Source organism: Archocentrus centrarchus, chromosome 17 (genome assembly GCF_007364275.1).
Source record: "Archocentrus centrarchus isolate MPI-CPG fArcCen1 chromosome 17, fArcCen1, whole genome shotgun sequence".
Lineage (NCBI taxonomy): Eukaryota > Metazoa > Chordata > Actinopteri > Cichliformes > Cichlidae > Archocentrus > Archocentrus centrarchus.
Window position 1 is genome coordinate 1,763,113 of NC_044362.1, and position 21,888 is coordinate 1,785,000.

At 41.9% G+C, this 21,888-nt stretch overlaps 2 protein-coding genes across 3 annotated transcripts; both read right to left on the reverse strand.

Annotated features, from left to right (window-relative positions):
* Positions 1 to 2,035: 2,035 nt before the first annotated feature.
* LOC115795219 (zinc finger protein 883-like) lies at positions 2,036 to 9,723 on the reverse strand. Its single transcript, XM_030751045.1, has 3 exons — positions 9,446 to 9,723; positions 7,815 to 8,114; positions 2,036 to 4,172 (listed from the first exon to the last, which is right to left on the reverse strand). Exons 1-3 carry the CDS (start codon positions 9,615 to 9,617, stop codon positions 2,950 to 2,952), a joined length of 1,695 nt encoding a protein of 564 aa, XP_030606905.1. The 5' UTR covers positions 9,618 to 9,723; the 3' UTR covers positions 2,036 to 2,949.
* A 6,794-nt stretch (positions 9,724 to 16,517) lies between these two features.
* LOC115795242 (zinc finger protein 32-like) lies at positions 16,518 to 21,578 on the reverse strand. Of its 2 annotated transcripts, none has more exons than XM_030751071.1 (2): positions 21,278 to 21,578; positions 16,518 to 17,474 (listed from the first exon to the last, which is right to left on the reverse strand). In XM_030751071.1, exons 1-2 carry the CDS (start codon positions 21,447 to 21,449, stop codon positions 16,666 to 16,668), a joined length of 981 nt encoding a protein of 326 aa, XP_030606931.1. In that variant the 5' UTR covers positions 21,450 to 21,578; the 3' UTR covers positions 16,518 to 16,665. The 2 variants fall into 2 exon arrangements, with proteins under 2 accessions (XP_030606931.1, XP_030606932.1); XM_030751072.1 differs by lacking the exon at positions 21,278 to 21,578 and adding an exon at positions 20,703 to 21,210.
* Positions 21,579 to 21,888: the final 310 nt, after the last annotated feature.

Genomic DNA, 21,888 nt, shown 5'->3' on the forward strand with positions numbered 1-21,888 from the left:
TCAGTAAATGGTGGGTTAAAGATGTTTTCTGACCTGTTTGTGTGACTTTAGACCTGCCTCTGGCCTTTCTTCACTGTGAGTGCAGCAGGTTGTCCCACAGCCAGCTACAACTACAAAAGTTCAGAAGCACACAAAACAGAAGCATACTGCTGCAGCCGAATCACTTGTACCTTTTTCACACTTTAAATTTCTTTCACATATGTGAGGGACTCTTGCTTTAAAGCCCTGTTAATGATTTCTATGGTTGCGTTAGTAACTTCTTTCTTCTGTTACTTCAGACATCCCACAGCAACATGTCCATAGGTAGGAGGATGTTTTCCCTGAGCAGAAGCTCTGTAACCAGGAGAGGAGCTCCAGTCTGAACCAGAACCTCCACAGATTAAAGAGGAACAGGAGGAACTCTGCCTGAACTCAGTCCTGTCCAGTACGAGGAAGAGATCGGCCATCAGCGCTGACTGCTGGATACCACCTGGAAACCTGAAATAAAGTTGCACAGGACAGGTGAGTCACTCTGATGTTCTGAATGAAAATATCAGACTTTTATTATGAAAAATAGTTTTAGTAGTTTAGAGGAGTTTGCATTATTGAGAGGATTGTGAGCAGTCTTTGTTGCTGAAAAGGTTGAATAAAAATAGCATATTTTAGCCCATAAGCATGTCCAACTTACTCTAAAACTCTTTATTTTTATGAAAAAAGAAACTAATGCAGCCGTTTAAAACCCATTTAAATAATAAACTATAATGAACACTGAAGGGTGTGCCCCGCTTCACTAACCCTTGCAATCAATACTCTTCAGCAATGAACAACTGTGCATTAATAATACAAGCACACACACATACACATCTACTCTTTTATATTGTTTATTTGTATATTAAATTTGATACACTTTTGCACACAGAATAAAAGTATAATAGGATAGACTGCTTTCTTTGCACTGAATGGGAGTGCAGATAATTTAATTGTGCTTTCTGACATCATGACAATAAAGATTCTGATTCTAACATCCAACCTATGGGGCATACGCATTGACAACATTTAGCATCGGTCCTTCGATTTCCAGTTTCAACCTCGTGATCCTGTCTGACACTCTCTTCAACTCCACAACACTGTTCTCGTACTCCACCTTCATAATTACCCCTTCTCCATTTCCCTTCCTATCTACACCCTGCTAGAACAGCTTGAATCCACTTCTAGTACTCCTGGCCTTGCTTCCCTTCCACCTGGTCTCCTGGACACAAAATCTATCTGCCTTCCTTATCAGCAGCTTTCTGCCTTTACCAACCATATTCTCCACATTTATAGTCCCTACTCTCACCTATAACCTCCTGCCTTTCTCACTGCTTCCGAACATGCCTTCCCACTTTCCTCTTCCTTAGACTTCAGCCAGCAGCAGCAGCAGAGTTTCCACTGGTACTCTGTTGATCAACAGCACTGGAGGAGGTCATTGTTAACCCAGGCCTCAGCTGGTACGGAAATGTCATTCTTTATGATCCACATGTTTAAGTTGGTCAAGATTTTATGCAAGATGCCCTTCCTAATGCAACCATTTATCCAGACTCATATCCCTGTGCAATATTATATCATTCATACCGAACAATATCTATCACTCCTATATAGTGTAATATCCAATATTCATTCACCAAGTGCAATACTCACCAGCTTTATTATTATCTGTATACACTTATTTTATTTTTACGTATATATTTTTATAAAGTTTATTTTCTGGAGATTTTATACATTGTTTTATTTTCTGCATACTTTTAGAAGTTCTAATTTATATGTTATATTTTAGAAACTTTGGACTTTCTATTGCATGGTACTGAACATTATACATCCTGTATAATGACATAAAGGCATTCTATTCTATTCTATTCAGAATTAGACTGTCTTGGAAACGCCTGTGTCCTCCTATAGGTGGAAGGGGACAGGGAAGTCTGGGCTTCTCTGTTTAGACTGCTGTCCATGCAAACTAGAACCAGATATGTTTTTACAAACTTATGTTACATATTTACAGCTTATACCTCAGTTTGGGTTCATTAGTAACTTTTATTCACATAGAAAAAAATTGTAGCGTCAGAAAAAAAAAAAGAACTCTTTATTTATTTCACTGGGTTAAGACCAACTGGATCCTTTACATTTTCTCTCTGTTCCTGTGTGGTCTCTCTAGGTTGTACTCAAAGCCCAACTAATGAGAATAAATAGTCTGTACGTGTGGATAGGAGCTCCAATTGTTCTCTGAATACATATATAACTCCCAGACCTGAGTAATGTATCAAGTGCAAAGTGTACAGGTAATTGCTTACAGTTTTTATAGTATTCAAACATGTTTTAAAAGATGACCAGTCTAATAAAGAGCCCTGCTCTTTTAACGGCTCTTAAATCAATAAAAACCCAAACCAGCTTGCACCATGAGTCAACTGAAGACAAAAACAAGCCAAAGAACATACTTTACAAATTAGCAGACAGTAGGTTCAAAAACTGAATAGCCACTAAAGAAAGAAATATAACATTTCAAAAGAAACTTTGTTTAGATATCACGCAATCTAATTTTATTTTTATAGCACCAGACACGCTGGTTAATGTAGTACACAGTGCTTCATAGATGACTGAAACCTTTCTAATACATAAGGGGTAATAAAAAAAATAAGTGAAAAACCAAAAAAAAAAAAAAGAGAAAAGAAAGACAAAACATAGCTAACATTTGAAATGAGCTATAAGGAGATCAGAGAACAGCAAATAAAATTAAAGAAAATTAGAAAACAGAAAAAATAACTTTAAACAAAAAAGAAAAGCATTTAATCACAAAATACATGTAAAAATCAAATTAAACAAGCTCTGGATTCCTAATATTTATTAAGTATAAGTTAGTGACAGTTTGTCAGAATATCCAGCAATACAAAAAAAAATAAAAGGACACACCATCTCACACAGCGTGAAATACAATGGGGTTTAGGGTTTCTGACCTGTGTGAGTTATCATGTGTTTAGACAAATGAGTACTACGTTGGAACCTTTTACCACATATTTTACAAGGATATGGTTTCTCTCCTGTGTGCAATCTCCTATGTACAGCCAAATAACTATAATAACTAAAACTCCTCCCACATGTTTCACAAGCATATGGTTTTTCACCTGTGTGAGTTACCATGTGGGCCGACAAATGACTACTACGGCTGAAGCCTTTTCCACATGTTTTACACAGGTATGGTTTCTGACCTGTGTGCGTTCTTATGTGAAGAGACAAATAACTATTCCGTCTAAAACTTTTCCCACATATGTTACAAGGATATGGCTTCTCACCTGAATGAATGCTCATGTGTCTTTTCACTGATGACATGTCTGTGAACTTTTTTCCGCAGGTGTTGCAGTTGTAAGGTTTCTCACCTGTGTGAGTTCTTATGTGTTTTCTCAGTGTTGATGAGTCAGAAAAACGTTTTTCACAGGCTTTGCAGTGGTAAGGTTTCTCACCTGTATGAATTCTCTTGTGGACAGTCAAAAGACTACAATTTCTAAAACATTTCCCACATGTTTCACAGGGATATGGCTTCTCACCTGTATGAATGCTCATGTGTCTTTTCACTGATGACAGGTCTGTAAACTTTTTTCCGCAGGTGTCACAGTTGTAAGGTTTCTCACCTGTGTGAGTTCTCATGCGTTTTCTCAGTGAACTTCTCTCACAAGTTTTGCAAGTGAACGGTTTCACACCAGTGTGGAAACGTCCATGTTCCTTCAAGTAGTACATATTCTTAAAAAACTTTCCACAAACTACACATTTTACTGGCTTTTTACCTGCGTCGGTATCACAGTGACACTCTGAATTGAGTAAGCTTACGACAGTCTCAGGCCTCTTTCGCAGACGATTCTTCTGTTCACACTCGCCTCCTTCCTTATCTTTGCTCTCTGTTTCAGCAGAACTGTGAGAGAGGAGCTGCTGTCGGTCTGATTCTGGTTCACTGTGATCCCTTTTCTCAGCAGCAGTCACCATAAAGGTATCACTCTCCTCCTTCAGTGCAAGCTGCTCTCCCTCCTGACAGCTGCAGAGTTCATTCTGTTCTTCTTTAATCTTTGGAGGTTCTGGTTCCTCCTGTTCCGGACTGGAGCTCCTCTCCTGGTTACCTAGCTGCTGCTCAGTGAGAACCTCCTCCTCCTTAATGCAACTTTGATGCTGGAAGTCTAGAGGGGATAAAGTATACAAATATACTGCCTTTAATTTTGTTCTGGTCATTTGCCTGCACATAAAGTCAGATTACATGATGCAACATATGTAAACTTTTTTTTGTTGTTGTTGTTAATACGTTTGCCTCCCTAGACAGCTGAATTTTTTTTCCTGGCAGCAGTCATGAATGTGTGCCTAATTTACCACAGATAAATGTTATATGTGCATAACTCTGAGTCTGGTTTAACACTTTTCTACCAGCCGAGCAGAGCAGAAGGATCTGTCGAAAAGGCTGAGATCTTCATGCTCACCTCCGCCCACTGGACTCAATTTATAGCCTCAACATGATTAATGCAACACAGAGTTCAGGAATATGTACACGTCTGTCCTAATGATATGTTTAAAGCAAGTATCAAGTAATGAATGACTATTCTGAATGATAAAAAGCATGAAATCAGCATGAACACGATTCAATTCAATTTTATTTATATAGTGCAAAATCAGAACAAACAGTCGCCTCATTTATCCTTTATATTGTAAGGTAAAGATCCTACAATAATACAGAGAAAACCCAACAGTCAAAACGACCCCCTATGAGCAAGCAGGATGCAACTGCAGGAGGCCAGCAGATGAGGTGGAACCTTTGTGGATTTTAAGCTGAAGAGATGCCAGGATAGGCAGCAGTGCTGAAACACATCAGCAGTGCAGATTCTGGCAAAGCACAATAATTTCAAACCAGGAATAGCAAAGGATCCCTGAAATGACTCAGGTGGAAAGGCAAATCAAAACCTGGTGCTAGGAAAGAGCCAGGCAGCCCATGAACAGGTGAGGAGGAGGCAGCAGATTTGGCTCAGAAGCAGCCTGCTGTGGCTTCAGAATGGTAAATGGACTAGTTCTTATATAGCGCTTTTCTACTCAGTATGAGCACTCAAAGCGCTTATACAACCTGTGCATTCACCCATGCACTCCCATTCATACAAGCACTTCCATTTTTATGAAGCTAAGTGCTTTTTAATTAACTAACATTCACACACATTCATACTCCGACAGAACGGTCGGAGAGCAACTTGGGGTTAAGTATCTTGCCCAAGGATACATTGGCATGTAGCCTGGAGTAGCCAGGATTCGAACCGCTGACCTTCCGGTCAGTAGGTGACCTGCTCTACCTACTGAGCTACAGCCACCCCTCAAGAATGTGGAGAGCTGACTCAGGCACAGGACTTAGATCCTCTAAACGATGATCAAAGCAGCTGCAAGGACCTCAGATCTGTGTCTCAGTGCAGCAGCTGAGTAGATGTTCTATGCTGGCTGCGGGTCTCGCCATGACAGAGTTTGGTTATAGACCCAGCAGACACAGGAAAACATCCTCTGAGAAATCAGACAGAAACTCATGAATAAGTAAGCTGACCACACAGCTTAAGGCTGAAAGGCCTTGGTTCAAGCCTGACTCACACCCTTTGCTGTCCTACTTTGCCATCTACTCTTGTTGTTCTGTCCAATAAAGGCATAAATAATGAGCTGGAGTGGAAGATCGCGGCTACTTCTCCCCCTTGGTCTGTGCTTCGAGGACTCTGACAGTTAGCATGACTCGAGGGTGCTGACTCATTAAAATCAGTGGTTCTTAAACTGTGGGCCGCACCCAACTGGTGGGGCATGATCAAACTGTGGGAAAAATTATTTGTAACAAATGTTGAACGTCAGAAATGTTAGCAGGTACACAGGTACGCTAGCACAGACCAGTGCAACTCTCCACTGTCATCGTCTGCCCCCCTACTTTGACACTCAGAACTTGTCTGGGGCATGAAAAGAATTCATCCTGCGAAGTGGGCCATGACGGTAAAAGTTTAAGAATTACTGATTTAAACTAACAATCATCATCAGCCAGGTTTCTGTAAGGCAGAATAAATCAATATGTTGATCAATTAATAAGTCATTTGCTAATGTTTAATAATACATATTTAACTGTTTTACTCTTTAGTGCAGTTGAGAATGCTATATTATTGTTTCTTTCTATTGTTTAAGTCGTTTTTTGCAGGTTTTTGGTTTCTTTTTTGGTGGTCTGGAAGCAGGCATGATTTCTGTGGGGAAGAAGAAGAGATAGAGAAAGAGAAAAAAAGGGAGAGAATGGAAAAAATAATACAAGATAGATACACATACATACACATTCACACACACACACACACACACACACACACACACACACACACACACACACACACACACACACACACACACACACACACACACACACACACACACACACAAATTGTAGTAATATATGTGTGTTCCTGAGCAAGAGCCCAGACCCCAGGTGCCCAAGAACCGCCTGACACCCAGCAGCCATTCTACTATGCTTGCTGGTGTTGATAGCTTCACGCTTTTCAAAGCAGAGTCGCTATTAACCAGTTTGTTCCTCTGCAGGTGTGTCACAGAGTTGAGAAAAATTATTACAGATGTGCAAGGATAGGTGTTGTACCGGGGGCTTCTGTTTAGGACTATGCTTCCTCCTCATAGTCACCCAGCCGGCCTGCTTTCCTGGCTGTGTGGGATCTGCTGGGGGGAGAGCTAATGGTGGCTAATGGTCCGCACTGACAACAGGGACTAGCTATCTACTGCTAAAGGATACCAAGGTGTAACATCTGACACACTGAGCAAAAAGTGTGGGAGGGAGAAGGAGAAGCAGCCATGCTGTTAGTGAGTCTGCAAGAGCTAAACTAATAGCAACACTATGTTAGCTGATCTCTAAAAACACACTAAGTGATTAATGTGGATATAATTCACAGGTGATTTAGTAGAGAGAGCGCTTTGAATAAAGCACATAAAGATTACACTATGAAATAAGTTGTTATCTAGATTAATCGAGCTACACAAAAACATCACTGTGCCCTGTAACAGGACCGGGAAGTGATATGATACTGCAGTGAGAACCAATAACAAGTGAGGACCTGCCATCAGGCTCAGTCAGCTTGTGGGATACTGGAGGCTGCCAAGAACTCCCTGCAGCTCAAGTGGAGTGCATCTTTGGTGGTTCTTAAAGGAAAACCTCAGAATTCGGTGAAGACATGGAGCAAGGCTTTCGGCCCACCCCCAAAAAGTTTCTGTGAATCTTCAGAGGAATCAAAACAGCTACCTGCCCAGACTGAATACAGTGGAGATAAAATGCTGCTGATTTCAACTGGAGACACAGTCATGTGGTGGGAGGTGCACTTTGAAAGTCTCCTGAATCTGAATAGTATACCTTATGTAGAGAAAAGGGCACTTTGAGGGTGCAGTGGGGGACTCAGTCATCACTGAGTATGCGGTCACTGAGGGCGTAGCTCAGGAAAAATGTGTGTGAGGAAAAAGCTCATGAACATACACTGACAGTCAGGCCTGCAAGTCCTGCAGCTCTTTCATTAAGAATCATCAGGCCATTAAAATTTATTCCGTATCAAAGTAACTGACAACTGTCAGAATATCCAGAGGTACAAAAAGATACAAGACATTATTAAAGTGCTTTCCATATGAAAGCCCTCTGATCCTGCATATGTGCTCATATGTTTTTAGAGCTTGGCTTTCCAGGTATTTCTGGATTAAAACTTCTCAACTGTGTGGACTCTCATGTGAACAGTGAAATGGCCAAATTCAGTCAAACTTTTTAAAAGATTACAGTTTCTCACCTGAGCCATCACACTCGCTTGCTCCCTGACCTCTGCGGTCAGTCTCAGGAGAGCTCAGAGAGTGGAGCTGGTTTCTGTTTGGTTGTGGTTCACCGTGGTCTCCTTCATAAATAACAGCCGCCATATAGCAGGAGACTGATACGGTCTCCTCCTTCGTAACAAGCTGCTCTGTCTCCTGACTGCTGCAGATTTCTGCAGCTTTCATCTGGCGAGGTTCTGGTTCCTCCTGGTCCAGACTGGAGTTCCTCTCCTGGTTACAGAGCTGCTGCTGCTCTTTACAGACATAATGCTGTGGGAGTTCTGGAGAGCCAAAAGGACCCAAGAAAAACATTAATAATGAGATTATTTAAAAACAAATATGAGCAAATACATCCAAACCATTTCAACCATTAGCTAGGTTTTCCATCAGAGCCCAACTGATACATCAGTCCCATCGATATTAGCCATTTGCTGATGAATGCCGATGCTGTCCACCAGAGAGCACTCTGCACATATTCATAGTGATACAACTTTACAAAAAAACAGCAATAAAGAGATAAAACAGGCCTAAGACAGCTGGATTTATTCTTGGAAGGATGAACAACACCACATATTTTAAATTAATTTAGAGGAAACATGAAGTAATAAATGATCAAGTGAAACCGGAAGTATGACATTCTTCATGTGAATGCGTTATGAATGTGTCGTAGTGGAATAAGCGAAGAATCTGCTGGGTCCAGTAATTTCTCTGATGGCAAACTGAAGATCATTTAAATCTTATCATGCAAACTGAGCAGATATCACCCTCAGTCTAAAACAATGCAAAGCAATTAAAATCAAAGTGCTGATGGGCACCGTCTGAGATTAAACACATCATCATTTGTACGCTGCCTCTTAAGGTCATCCATTAATAATGGTTAGAAATTAAAGATGGTATACACTTTACTGTAAACTGAGCAGACTTTGCATTTCATTTTCTCAATAATTGTATATAGGAAGGTATGAGGGACATCTGGGGGTCGTTCTGAACCTGAAGCCACTGACAGCTTTGAGTCATCGATTTCAGACTTCAGACTTTTTTCTTGTTTGGCTGCTTGCTGTACGACTCAAAGAAACTAATTTGCATCGTGTAGTATTATTCAGCTTGTCTGTCAACTGAAGTTTTATGGTCTTGTACGGGTTTTGTTAGCTAGCTGCAGATCAAGCATAATATTCTGACCACTGTGGAGTCCACGCCTCGAAGGGTCAGGGCTGTTTAGGCAGCAAAAGGGGACCAGCACAATATAAGGCAGGTGGTCATAATGCTACGCTTGACCTGTATTTAAGATAATGTAAAATGATAAAGTTGTTTATTGTTTATTGATTAATTACAGTCTCTGCTGTCAATCCTTTCTGAAATACATAAACTGCGGGCAGCCGTGTACTAATATTGTGCTAACACTTTTATTACTGCGAGCGAGAAGCAACAAAACTCAAATTCATGCCAAAAGCTCGGCCACGTTAGCTCATCTGATGCGATGCCTGCAGGAAACGCGTGGCCTGCGGTCAGTTTCCTTCGTCTGCTCTATGGTCGCTCACAGCTTCCAAATAAAAGCAGCAGAGCTCTGATCAGGATGCTCCAGGAGCTCACGGAGCCCCTCAGAGTGACTCACCTGTCCTGTGCAGCTTTATTTCGGGTTTCCAGGTGATATCCAGCAGTCTGCGCTGACGGTCGATCTCTTCTTCGTACTGGACGATCGTTTTTTCAAACTCTGTGAATATTTCTTCAGCAGCAGCAGTTAGCCGCTCGTTGATAAACTCTCTCAGATACTGAACTGAAGGCATTGTTACTCCAACAGCTCAGAGACTCAGCTCAGACACCACAACACTAACACACTTCCAGCTCACTCACACTGAAGCTACCAGCGTTTCCACCTTTTGTTTACTTTCGTCCGGTGTCACACTGTGAAGGTCCGGCATAGCGGGTCACTCGAGTTTTCTTTCCGCTTCGCTTTGATCATCCCTGCCTTTAAAACTTTATTGTCACCGCGACACATTCATCAAAAAAACAAAAACAAAAAACAATTTCCTGATTCATAAAGTTGCTATCAATGATCAGTCACACTGATCAATAATCAGTGGCCACACTGATGGATAAACTTGTGTCACAGCTGGATCTTGGAGATGAGGAGAGTCCGATGAGGCTGAAATGACTTTCAGACTCAAACTGAACTAAACAGATTTAAAGAGACTTTAAAGCGGCTGCAGTCTGATTGTAATCTGATTAAATTTCATGCTCAAATGTTCACAGACTGAGAATCAGTCATTAAATGAGGAAATTCAGAGTCTGAGCCTCAACACATTTTCACTGAAAATCACCTGCATCAGTGTCACTGGGTCAACGTGGATTCACCTGAAGGACTCACAGACTCCAGTGGATCAGCAAACCCAGTCAGAGTCCAGCTGCTCCGCAGGACAGGTCCTAAATGAATATGGATCATGGATTCAGACTGAAGCAGACCTGGATCCAGTTCAGCTCCGGTCACTTACAGCTCATCCTGTCCAGATCTGTCTTGGATCCATTCAAAGCAGCTCATCCTGTCCCACCTCAATTTGCATTCCTGATTCAAACATTTCTTCATCTCAAAATCACAGGAGCTCAAAAAGACATCTATCAGTGACACTGACATTAAATCACATTTGAAACACTCACAGTTGAACATGAAAGCATTTTATGGCAGAAATAATGAAATCCTGGATAAAGTGAGTCTGTTTCAGTCCATCAGGACATTCAGTTACTGAACCATCACTGAAAAATGAAATGCTCATAATGCTCAGACAGTTTTTACTGGCTCAAACTGATCCAGAGTCTGCTGCTATCTGGGTCTCTGATGTCAGCATCCATCAGTAAACTGAGTCCAAGAGTTTCTCCACTTCCTGTCCTGGCAGCTCACAGCTGAATCATTCAATTAAACATCACATTCAGCTTCATCCAATCAGATTCCAGCTGCTGAATGACAACTGCAGACAGAATCAACTTTATAAGGTCTCTGATGATGACAGAGCGACCGAGCTGGTTCTTCAGCCTAGGAACCTGGAGTCTGTTAATCTGATCACTAAAACCTGAAAAACAGAACTGAGAAACAAACTTTATTTACACTGCATGCTCTACAACATCACATTAAACATCTGCATTTGTTAGGATAACCTCTAAAGCCCGAGACAATAAAACGCTAATGAACTCTAAAACACATTAAATAAATCACGACAGGCTGCACAAGCCTGCACTTCGACGCAAATTTAAGTGAGCTTGTCGAGGTTAAAGTAATTTTTCTCTACTTGCCAAATTACCATGGTACCTGATGCTGAACACCTCACCTGGTCAGCAGCAGGTGATGTTCAGAGTGTCAGTTTAAAATCAGCTGAAGCTCCACGTTTACTTCTGGCATGTTCTCAGAGTGATGCAGACTCTCTGCTGGGAACACGTTTCTATGAGCAGCTCATTACTGAAACTCTGAATGAAGCTGTGAAGTCACAGCAGCTCAGACTGAACGTGCACGGATTCATGTGGTGATACAGATTTTAATTACCACTTTCTCATCATCATTTTCTAACCTCCGATTGGAGCAGATGGCACTCACAAGGATCCTTTTGTGAGGAAGAGGAGTCCTGCTCCTTTTTATCCCTTTCAGTCTCCACGTGTCACCATATGTACATCCCTTTCTATGGTTCTGTGCTGGAATATTAATTTTCTGACATCTACCTAAAGATAATGTAGGCAGAGGATGAGATTTTTTTTCCACCAAAATTCCCATATCGTGGCTGAATGGCCTGAAGCAGAGAGCCCGGCTTACTGGGGAAAGTTGATGACCACCACGGTATCTCTGACCGGGGTTTTAGGTTTCATCTGTGGTGTTTAACAGCTTGAGAGCAGGTAAAGACTAAATATAACAACAAAATTTAAATGCAGGATTAAGTTAGATCTGTTATAAGGTCCACAGGTACAAACAGGTGCCTGTTTATGATCATATATTGTGGTGTATAGACCAATAAAAAATGACATAAAATTGTTTCCAGCACAGTGGGAAAAGTGGAGGAAGCTGCTTTTAAGAATCTCTGTATCTTGCTGACGATCATCAAGGACTTCTGACCCTCCTGTGTCAGGTTTGGGCTGTGGCAAGCGAGGCAGAGGACCCCAATGCAGGATTCAGACGAGGAGGTAACAATAACTTAAAGCTTTAATCCAAAAAATACTAGAACGTAGCCATAACATGACCATGGCATAGAGCACACAGCAGGGAAAAACCAACGATGACGCGACAAGGAACTAAACAACACAGAGACCTTAAATACACTGAGACATAATGAGGGAAAAGGGAAACAGGTGACAACACAGGTGAACGAAATACACTGACGAGACAAGGGGAAGCAAATCTAAACACAAAGCACAATGAACACAAGATTGTCAAAATAAAACAGGAAGTGACCTAACCAAGTACATGCAGACTTACCACAGGAAGACTGACACACAGACGGAATCAGAACATGACCAACTAAACACAAGACATGAGACAAGGGAGAGACAGAAACAGGGAGAACTAAACCAGAGCTAAGAGAAAGGGAACCTAAACACAGAAGGATCAAGACTTAAACACACAGGAGCACAGGGAAGACCAGAACATGGAAAACTAAACAGAAAACAAAGACAAACTAAAATTCCAAAAATCCTGAACAACCAGAAAACAAAAAACAGAACTTCACAAAAACTCAAAACACTGGGCCACCAGCCCAGGATCATGACATCCTGCTGTCCACACACGGAGGTCCAAGGGATCTTCCAGGAATAGTGACACCAATTTCCCAAGATCTGATCTGGTGAGGTCAGTAGGCAGTGATGTCATACCTCTAATCTAGGTGTGACGCATCAGTTAACATGGTTATGCACCAGTAATAAGCCTTTATAATACTGACGTTACCTGGATCGGCCCCATACAAGCCTTAGTTGACAGAAACCACAGGAGGATTCTCAGCTTCAACAACAGAATATGAGAAGTGAAAGGTTTTCATAATTACAAAAACATCTCATGAGTGCAAGATACATTTTCATAATTTTGAGATCTTATCACATAAATCACTGATGGTAAAAGAGTTGGAGGACTACTGACCTTTCCTTGGATCTTAACTCATTTCTTCATAAAAAATTCATTCATTCTCAAAACATCAGGATATACAAGACAAGACAACAGACAAATGACATTTTGTACTAAAACCTTTGCCACAGATTTCAAAGTGAAACAGCCTCACGCCCGTGTTTTCTCATTGCTAATAAGTTTGGAAAGCTTTTGTCACAGGTGATGCAGCGAAAAGGCTTCTCACCTGTGTGAGTTCTGATGTGGCTGTCCAAACCACCTTTCTGCCTGAAACTTTTCCCACGTTTGACAAGAATACTGTCTCTCACCAGTATGAGCTCTCATGTGAACCACCAAACTACAGCTTATACTAAAACATTTACAGCAGGTTTCACAGGCAAAGGGATTCACTCCTGTGTGACTTTTCATGTGGCTCAACAAAGACGACTTGAGACTCAAATTTTTCCCACAAGAATACAGTTTTTCACCTGTGTGTTCAAATGACTACTTTTCCTAAATCTTTTCCCATATGTTTTGCAAGCATGTGGTTTCCCATCAGTGTAGCTTGTGGAATGTTTCTTTCTTTGGGACATATTCTTAAAGGATTTTCCTTTCCTTTTCTTTTCTGTGCTGGGGTTAGACTGAGTCTCTGAAAATGGTGAGTTGTTTGCATGGTTATTGTGCTTTCCATCTTTCTGAAATCTCTTATTTGGCTTTTGCTCTGCAGTTCCAGTTGATGCTGAGTCTTGTTCACTCCCTGAACTCTGCTGTTGATGTCAGCAGGGCTGTAAGAGAGGAGCTCCTCCCTGTCTGGTTTTGGTTCACTGTGGTCTCCTTCCTCGGCAGCAGTTACCATAAATGTATCAGTCTCCTCCTTCAGTGCAAGCTGCTCTCCCCCCTGACTGCAGCAGAGTTCCTCCTGTTCCTCTTTAATCTGTGGAGGTTCTGGCCCAGACCAGGGTTATAATAGTTTTTTTTACATTATATTTTAGTTTTATTTTGTTTTAACTTTTTTTTAAAAATTCAGTTAGTTTTCAGAGTGCTTTATACAACACGACTCATTCACCCATTCATGCACATTCATACAGTGCTTTTTCCAACATTGACTCTTTATATACAGTATTCAACATTGCCTCCAGTCCACAAGTCAAAGTGTTTAAGGACACTTAAACACATGTCAACTGAGGAAGCCAGGGATCGATCCACCAACCTTCTGCTTGGTTTGATCCACTGTTCCACCTGAGCCACAGCCATCCCAGACTGTAAAAAAACATTTGAGCGGTGCAGAGGGACACCCTAAAAGGAAAACTCTCAGCCAAGTGCCCCATGAGCCCTTGGACTCCTTCCTGCAGTTGTGATCACACCAACAGAGAAACCGGTCCAGGTTCATCGATCATCATGACAGCAACCATTCACACTCCTGCTGTTCTGGTGGGCCCTCGGGATGTTTGCTCTCGTCCATCTGTTCATATACAGTGCTGTTTTACAGCACCCTCGTGGAGATCATTAACTTGGGTTTGGACATTTTCAGGTAGCTGCTGGATGTCCTCACACTCAATATCCAATCAAACGGTTGCTGTCTGGATGGCTCCAACTCTGTGCTATGCTAACCACTGTTAACTCAATGCAGGACATACATGGCCTGCTGCCCTATCAGCTCGCAGCTTTCAACCATTACTTGCTGACTAACAAACCCACAGAGCTCTGATCAGGATCCTCCAGAAGTTCCATTCCTGTGTGAGTTCATGGAGCCCCTCAGACTGACTCACCTGTCCTGTGCAGCTTTAGTTCGGGTTTCCAGGTGATAACCAGCCATCTGCGCTGACGGTCAATCTCTTCCTTGTACTGGACGATCATTTTTTTCCAACTCTGTGAATATTTCTTCAGCAGCAGCAGCAGTCACTCGTTGATAAACTCTCTCAGATACTGAACTGAAGGTATTGTTACTCCAAAAGCTCATATGTTTCAGTTGTGACATCATGGGGAGCTGACTTCACTAAAGTCAGTTTCTTGGAGCTGGCCTACCCCCAGAATGGCTACCAAAAGCAGTGTGTGTTCTGGTTGCTGCTAAAAGCCTCAGGCTTAAAACTGGACACTGCAGCTCGAGAAAAGGAGGAATTCCACCTCCAAGCTTGTTTGTTTTGTTAGATGGTCTTTTGTTTATTTGAGTCAGGTATTTGATTCATACTGTGTGCAGTTAAGTTATATCTTGTGCTTTCCTGTCCTACTCACTCATCTCTGGTGATTTTACCAGTACAGTCTAATATAGTGCAATAAAATGCAGTATATTCTTTCATTTGGGATAGATCACACATTTTTAAATGACTACGCATGGTATATTTACATATTTGGTTTTGCTGGATTTAGAAAACAAGCACATTAATTCAAAAAGCCTACTGTGTTATATGACAATAATAATGTTTTAGACTGGAGACTTAGTTTTCTCAATACTTCACTTTCTCTCAGTTGGGGCACTTCATACATTAAGTGACTTAACAGCCTGATTATCAGGCTACATTTACATATTTGGTGTTGATGGATTCAGCACAACCTCACCTTTCCAACAAGCCATCATATGTGGTTTTTTTTTTCCACATCCGCGTATTTTAAGTGTGTTCCAAGGTCTCTCTCTACCCCATACTTTAAGATATTCACATCCAGTTTTTTTCTTGTGGGTAAAGCAAAGTCCTGACTACATACATATCTATTCTGAAAGCTCTCAGGCCTTGTGTGCTATGCGGACAGGCTGTACTTGAGCTCTGTTTTACGTTTGGGGTATATAATATCTATCAATTTAACCATCGTGGCAGTAAAATATTTTTGTCCAAGAATCCATTTCATATAGAGGAAACCTTAGAGATGAGGAAAAACATGGTTGGGTTTAGTTCTACCTCCGGTAGGGGTATGTCAAAATTTGGGGGGCATTTTCATGAGTCTAAATAGTGTAGGAGGAGGAGTGATTCATGTGTGGATGAACAGACACCTCACCATGGAATAAGCTCATTGGTCCTTCAGCTGGAGGGGCTGAAAAATACAGATGAGCTTCATGCTGCCTGCATAAGGCAAACACATTCAAACACATAAAGAATCTGTTTTAGAAAGTCCTGTTCTCTTCTTCATGTCCCTCAGGTCAAGAAACTAAATCCAGCTGGTCTCCTGGAGGAGCTGGACTTTAACCCACAACAGTTAGCACCAGAGAGCAGAGTCTGAACATTGAAAAGTTGATGCAACAACAAAGTAAATAAAATAAAATAAAAAAATAAAACATGCTCTAAACAAATCACAACAGACTCCACCTGTTTAAAGCACTAATAGGTTTCTCAGCTTCTCACATGAAACTGTGGCTGTTAAAAAAAAAATATGCACAAATAGGAAAATAAGATGAAATGCACAATCCCATTTTCCCATTAAGTTCCAGCCCACAACAAAACAAAATGATGCAAATAAACTTTGTGTTAATTTAGCTAAGAAAAAAAGAGACTGGCTTCTTTTTTCCCCTTTTGAGATGCAGCACCAATAAGCTACAGGATCAAATTAACATTATATACATGGCTGATTAATATAGACACAAAGGAAATTTTATATTAAATCTCACATTTATAAAAAATATATATACACACATATAATTACAGAGATTATTCACAGTATACTGATGGTGAAACACTTGGAAAACTTCTCAGACATTCGTTGCAAAAGGAGGGGCTAAAGCACCTGAAATCTGAAAGCTTTCATTTTAATTAAATGTTCTTGTGGGGTTTTTTCTGTCACATGATTTTTCCCCCACTTGTGTTACTTGACTTCATCTTCTCATCTCTGTGAGTTCTCATGTGCACCAACAGATTAGAGCTGTGACTGAAACTTTTCCCACACATCTGGCATAAATACAGCTTCTCACCTCTGTGAATTCTCATGTGGATAGAAAAATTAGAATTTGTACTGAAGCTCTTCCTACAAATTTCACAGGAATACGGCTTCTCACCCGTGTGAGTTCTGATGTGGACTGACAAACTGTCGTGTCGACTGAAACTTTTCCCACATGTTCGACAAAAATACGTCTTCTCCCCTGTGTGAGTTCTCCTGTGGCGATATAAATTACTAAGCTGACTGAAACTCTTCCCGCATGTTTCACAGGGATGTGGCTTCTCCCCTGTGTGAGTTCTTATGTGGACAGACAAATGATTATTTTGACGAAACCTTTTCCCACATATTTCACAAACATATGGTTTCTCATTTGGCATTTGCGCTGCAATTCCAGTTGATTCTGAGTCTTTGTACATGGTCTCTTCCAGATCTCTGCTCTCAATTTCAGGAGAGCTGTGAGAGAGGAGCTGCTCCCTATCTGGTGGTGGTTCACTGTGGTCTCTTTCCTCAGCAGCAGTCACCATAAAGGTATCACTCTCCTCCTTCAGTGCAAGCAGCTCTCCCTCCTGATTACTAGACAGCTCCTCCTCTTCCTCTTTAATCTGTGGAGGTTCTGTTTCCTCCTGGTCCAGACTGGAGCTCCTCTCCTGGTTCCAGAGCTGCTGCTCAGTGAGAACCTCCCCCTCCTTACTGACATGCTGCTGTGGGGGGTCTAGAAGTAAAAAGAAAACAAGAAAACAGTTACTGATGTGGTGGCAGAAAAATTCAGAGAAATAACTCTTGAGCAACTCCCTAAAGTACTTCAGTCATTAAGTGTTCAGTGCAGTGTTCTTTGGGACAGGCAGCATGGTGACAGAATTGACCCATCAGCTGCCCTAAGAGTAAATGTCAGGATGTTGGTGCTTATTGGTGCTGCTGCCCTGGTTTCTGCCTCCTTCACTCGAACCCCCTCAAAGCAGGTAAAGAAGTGGTTGAGCTCCTTGGTAAGTGAGTTACTGCTGCTTTTTACAGGATTTCCGTTACGTTTGTGAGGTGATGGATGTCTTGCCATCCCTGAGGTTCGACTCAATTGTCAGCCTGTAGGTTTCTTTTCCATTCCTGATGCCACTCTTCTGGTTGGACCTGGCAGCACTGTAAAGTTCATCATTTCCTGACCTGTTCTTTCAGCAGGAGCTTGGCATCCCAGAGAATCCATGACTTGTTTTTTAGAAAACAGATGCATTTATCAGTAATGAAACCAACTCCTGGAACGTCACCTCTCTGGTGGGGAAGGAGCCTGAGCAAGTACGTGAGGTTGAGAGATGCTGGCTAGATATAGTCAGGCTCACCTCAACTTATTCCTCACTGCTGTGTAATCCATTAATGTTAATGTAAATGTAAATTTTAAGAAATGATCACACAGGAGGGGGCTTTGATGAAATATTGGTGTCTTCAGTTTCTGTCCCATGTGTCAGAACAAGATCCAGAGTGTGGTTAAAGTGGTGGCTGGGCTTGTTTCCATTTTTAGAGAAGCCAGTTGAATCTAATAATAGATTAAATGCAGTGTTGAGGTCATTTGCAGCTTCTACATGGATGTTAAAATTACCCACTATCATTATTTTATGTGAACTGAGCACTAAATCAGATAAAAAGTCTGAGAAATCAGACAGAAACTCTGAATAAGGACAAGCAGGTGAATAATAATTAACAACAACAACTAAAACAGGCTTTGTGAGTTTGCATTAGTGTGGCCAAGGCTAAGAGTCAAATGAATTACACCACCACCACCATAAGCCTAGGCCTATTGCAGCATAACTAAGAGTGGGTTCAAAGTCACCTGATCCAGCCTTAACTATACAGTGTCTTTACTCCCAGTGAGTGTGCTCAAAACAGTCGTGCAGTTGAAATGAAGCTCCTTCTGGCCAAATCTTAAAGGTTTTCACAGGAGGTTTTATTCTGCTAATGAGGGGTCTGTATACTGGTGTCAGAAAAAGAGCTAGGTGGTCAGAGTGGCCCACGCTGGGGAAGGTGGAGGCATTTGTTACATGATCCAGTGTATTACACCCACTGGGGGGACATGTACACAGAATTTGGCTCAACTTGATTAAAGTCTCCTATTATGATAAAACTCCCTCAAGGTGAGCAGACTGTAGCCGTCTGTAAGCAGAGTGGCTAATGCTATCTTGCTACTGATGCTTGGTGCTGACCATGAACTCCTGCAGCAGCCAGAAGGCTCATCTAAGTCCGATGAGCAGTGCCTGTCTGAGACTGTCATGTTATATATTATTAAATGCACCATCTCTTGCGCCTGCAGCCTTTGCTCTCGGCAGGCTGAACAAAAGCTTTATCAGGAATCCTGGTACCAAGGTCTCTTTATGATTATTTCTGAGCACTTTTGCACAGATTTCTGTCCTGCAATGGTCACCCCTGATTTGTCCATTTTACTCCTGAGTGAGGTGAATACTGGGCAGCACAGGCTTACGAGGAGTGCTCTTTAGCCTGATTTGTATTCTGGCTCCGCAGTCCTGATTATGCTTCCTTTCTCTCTGCCACCTCTAGCGCCTGCAGTCAGGTGTGTTGATCTGCAGAGGTCCTGCCCTGTGGATCATCTCTGTTTGGACGTGTCCTTTAGTTTCTGCTTAAGTCCACTCACTCACAGATTAAACACAGCAATGGTGCTGAGGCTGTGTGTGCTGCCATGTTGAATGTGCTATCATTTACACTTGTGGACAGGTGAAACATGTCATGTCTTCCACAGCTGGTCAAACAGCTGCAACAATTGTTACAGCTAAGCTCTTCAGACAAACTCAGGAAAAACATTTTGGCCAGAAAAGAGATGAAGGAGCCTGAACACCATCTTTTCTTCAAGCAGCGCTTCACCGAAAACTGAAAAAACTGAAGTGTGCGGACAGCGTGAGGGGAAAAGAAATCGTTAAAGCAAATGAGATGTGGTGCAACAGCAGAGGGTCAGTTATCCAGGTGGAGGGGAACAATCCACTTCTCAGCAGAGAAAAAAGTTCCACATGGAGATGAATGGAGTTCAGACTCCAGCTGAATGGTGACCTCTAGAGAATCTACCCTCAGCAGTAAATACATGGGATATTCCCACAAAGTTGATTTAGTACATATGGATTCCGTGTTGTCAGCAGGAGCTCTCCAGATGAATTCAATACTGGGATTTCTTTATCTGGATTATTGACCCTGCATCAACACCCATGCTTTATTCAAGGGAACATCAGTGAGTGCCTTTGACCTGACCACCTCAGATCAGCTGATTTTTGTCTACAACATTCATATATCTAATGAAGCCATACAAAATGTTCCCTTCCTGCTATGAATATTTCCCAAGTTACAGGTCCAGAAGTGCATAGAGGTCTTTTGCTTTTAGCACATTATAAGTCACCTTTTTCCAGCATTTGTGAGCCTTGATGAGCCTTTAAAAAAAAGCAGATAGCGACATGAAACTTTCAGGGCTGAAAAACTGCAACCAGATCAGTTTTAAGGCCCTCCAGGCGCCAGTCTGAATGACCTGCAGCAGTCTGATATCTGTGACGTAGAGCAGCAAGATGCAGCACTGGTACCTGGATGTCTGACCTGTTACTGATATTTCACTGGAGGAAACTTCACAGTGTATTGTGGGTAAACATTCACGCTCATGTCAGCACCAGGTGTGTGCATAGACATATATACGTAGACGCCTCGTTGACTGGTTTGGCCCGCTGATGTTATGTAACTGTATGTCAGCCACATTGGAGGAGGCAAAGCTTCGCTGTGGACTAATACAAGTGAATGGACTGAACTTCATAAAGCGCCTTTCTACAAAGTTATTTACGTTAATGCGATCATTCCCACATTCAAGTATGCACTAATATACACTGGGATACTGTTGGGCACAAAAATAATTTTGTTGACAAAATGTTAGAATGGCCAAATACGATCAAAAACAATTCGTCAGTCTTACCTGTGAAAGGTGATCCCATGTGATCCCGTTTTGACTGTGAAATGGTTCCAAAACTCCACACAGCACCAGAGTGCAGCATCTCTCTCAAGTTATGTTGGCCGCTTTTGCCACCTCCAATATGGCAGCGACGTTGACGTACGAGTCAGCGCTCAATGCGGCGTCTAGGCATATATGTCTATGGGTGTGTGCTCTGAACAGGTGAGAGCAGGTGAAAGGGTCTTTGTGAACCGCAGACTGCAGCTTCAGGCTGTGCCTCTCGGGCTGCTTTAGCTGAGAGCTGAAATGTATTTTTCAGGATCTCCTGAACTCTGGATAGGGAGATCTGAACCCTGCAGGGACCCGTAACTCTGACAGATTCAGAATATGGACGTCAAATCGTTTATCATGGCTTCACTGAACAAACTAAAGTTAATGTGCAGAAAATGATCTGGTTCTTCACACCTGAGGTGGATTTTGTTTTTCTTTTTTCCACATTCGACTGATTTTCTGTGAAATGTCGCCCGCAGAGCTCTGATCAGGATCCTCCAGGAGTCCCATTCATGCGTGAGCTCACGGAGCCCCTCAGACTGACTCACCTGTCCTGTGCAGCTTTATTTCGGGTTTCCAGGTGATATCCAGCAGTCTGCGCTGACGGTCGATCTCTTCCTCGTACTGGACGATGGTTTTTTCAAACTCTGTGAATATTTCTTCAGCAGCAGCAGTTAGCCGCTCGTTGATAAACTCTCTCAGATACTGAACTGAAGGCATTGTTACTCCAACAGCTCAGAAACTCAGCTCAGACACCACAACACGACCACTTCCTGCTCACTCACGCTGAAACTAACGGCGCTTCCGCCGTTTCTTTGTTTACTTCCGCCCGGTGTCACACTGACCAAGTCCGGAGAGGAGAACAGGTGACTTTTATTCACACTGTCTGGTCCAAATTCTTTTCACGCCTATTTCTCGTTTTCTTCTTTCTAACAAACATATTCCTTCAGTATTTATTTTCTGCTCAGGAGTGGGTGGAGCTTCAGCCCTCCTCGCTCTTGATTGGCTGCATCATTTGTTTGCCCTTCTTTCATTCAAATACAACAAAGTGTTGAGACAAAAATACACGAATAAACATTATCATTAAATAGAAAGTAAAGATACAGCAGGGTTTAAGTTCATCAGCAGAGATGAGGAGTTCGATCTTTGCATGTTTACA

Bases quoted from the DNA above. Each gene is read 5' to 3' on its own strand.
- LOC115795219 (XM_030751045.1), bottom strand. From the start codon at position 9,617: ATGCCTTCAGTTCAGTATCTGAGAGAGTTTATCAACGAGCGGCTAACT. The intron at 8,115-9,445 runs GTGAGTCACTCT...TTGGCTCTCCAG, and splicing joins AATAAAGCTGCACAGGACAG to AACTCCCACAGCATTATGTC. The intron at 4,173-7,814 runs GTGAGAAACTGT...TATCCCCTCTAG, and splicing joins AAGCGAGTGTGATGGCTCAG to ACTTCCAGCATCAAAGTTGC.
- LOC115795242 (XM_030751071.1), bottom strand. From the start codon at position 21,449: ATGCCTTCAGTTCAGTATCTGAGAGAGTTTATCAACGAGCGGCTAACT. The intron at 17,475-21,277 runs GTGAGTCAGTCT...TTTTACTTCTAG, and splicing joins AATAAAGCTGCACAGGACAG to ACCCCCCACAGCAGCATGTC.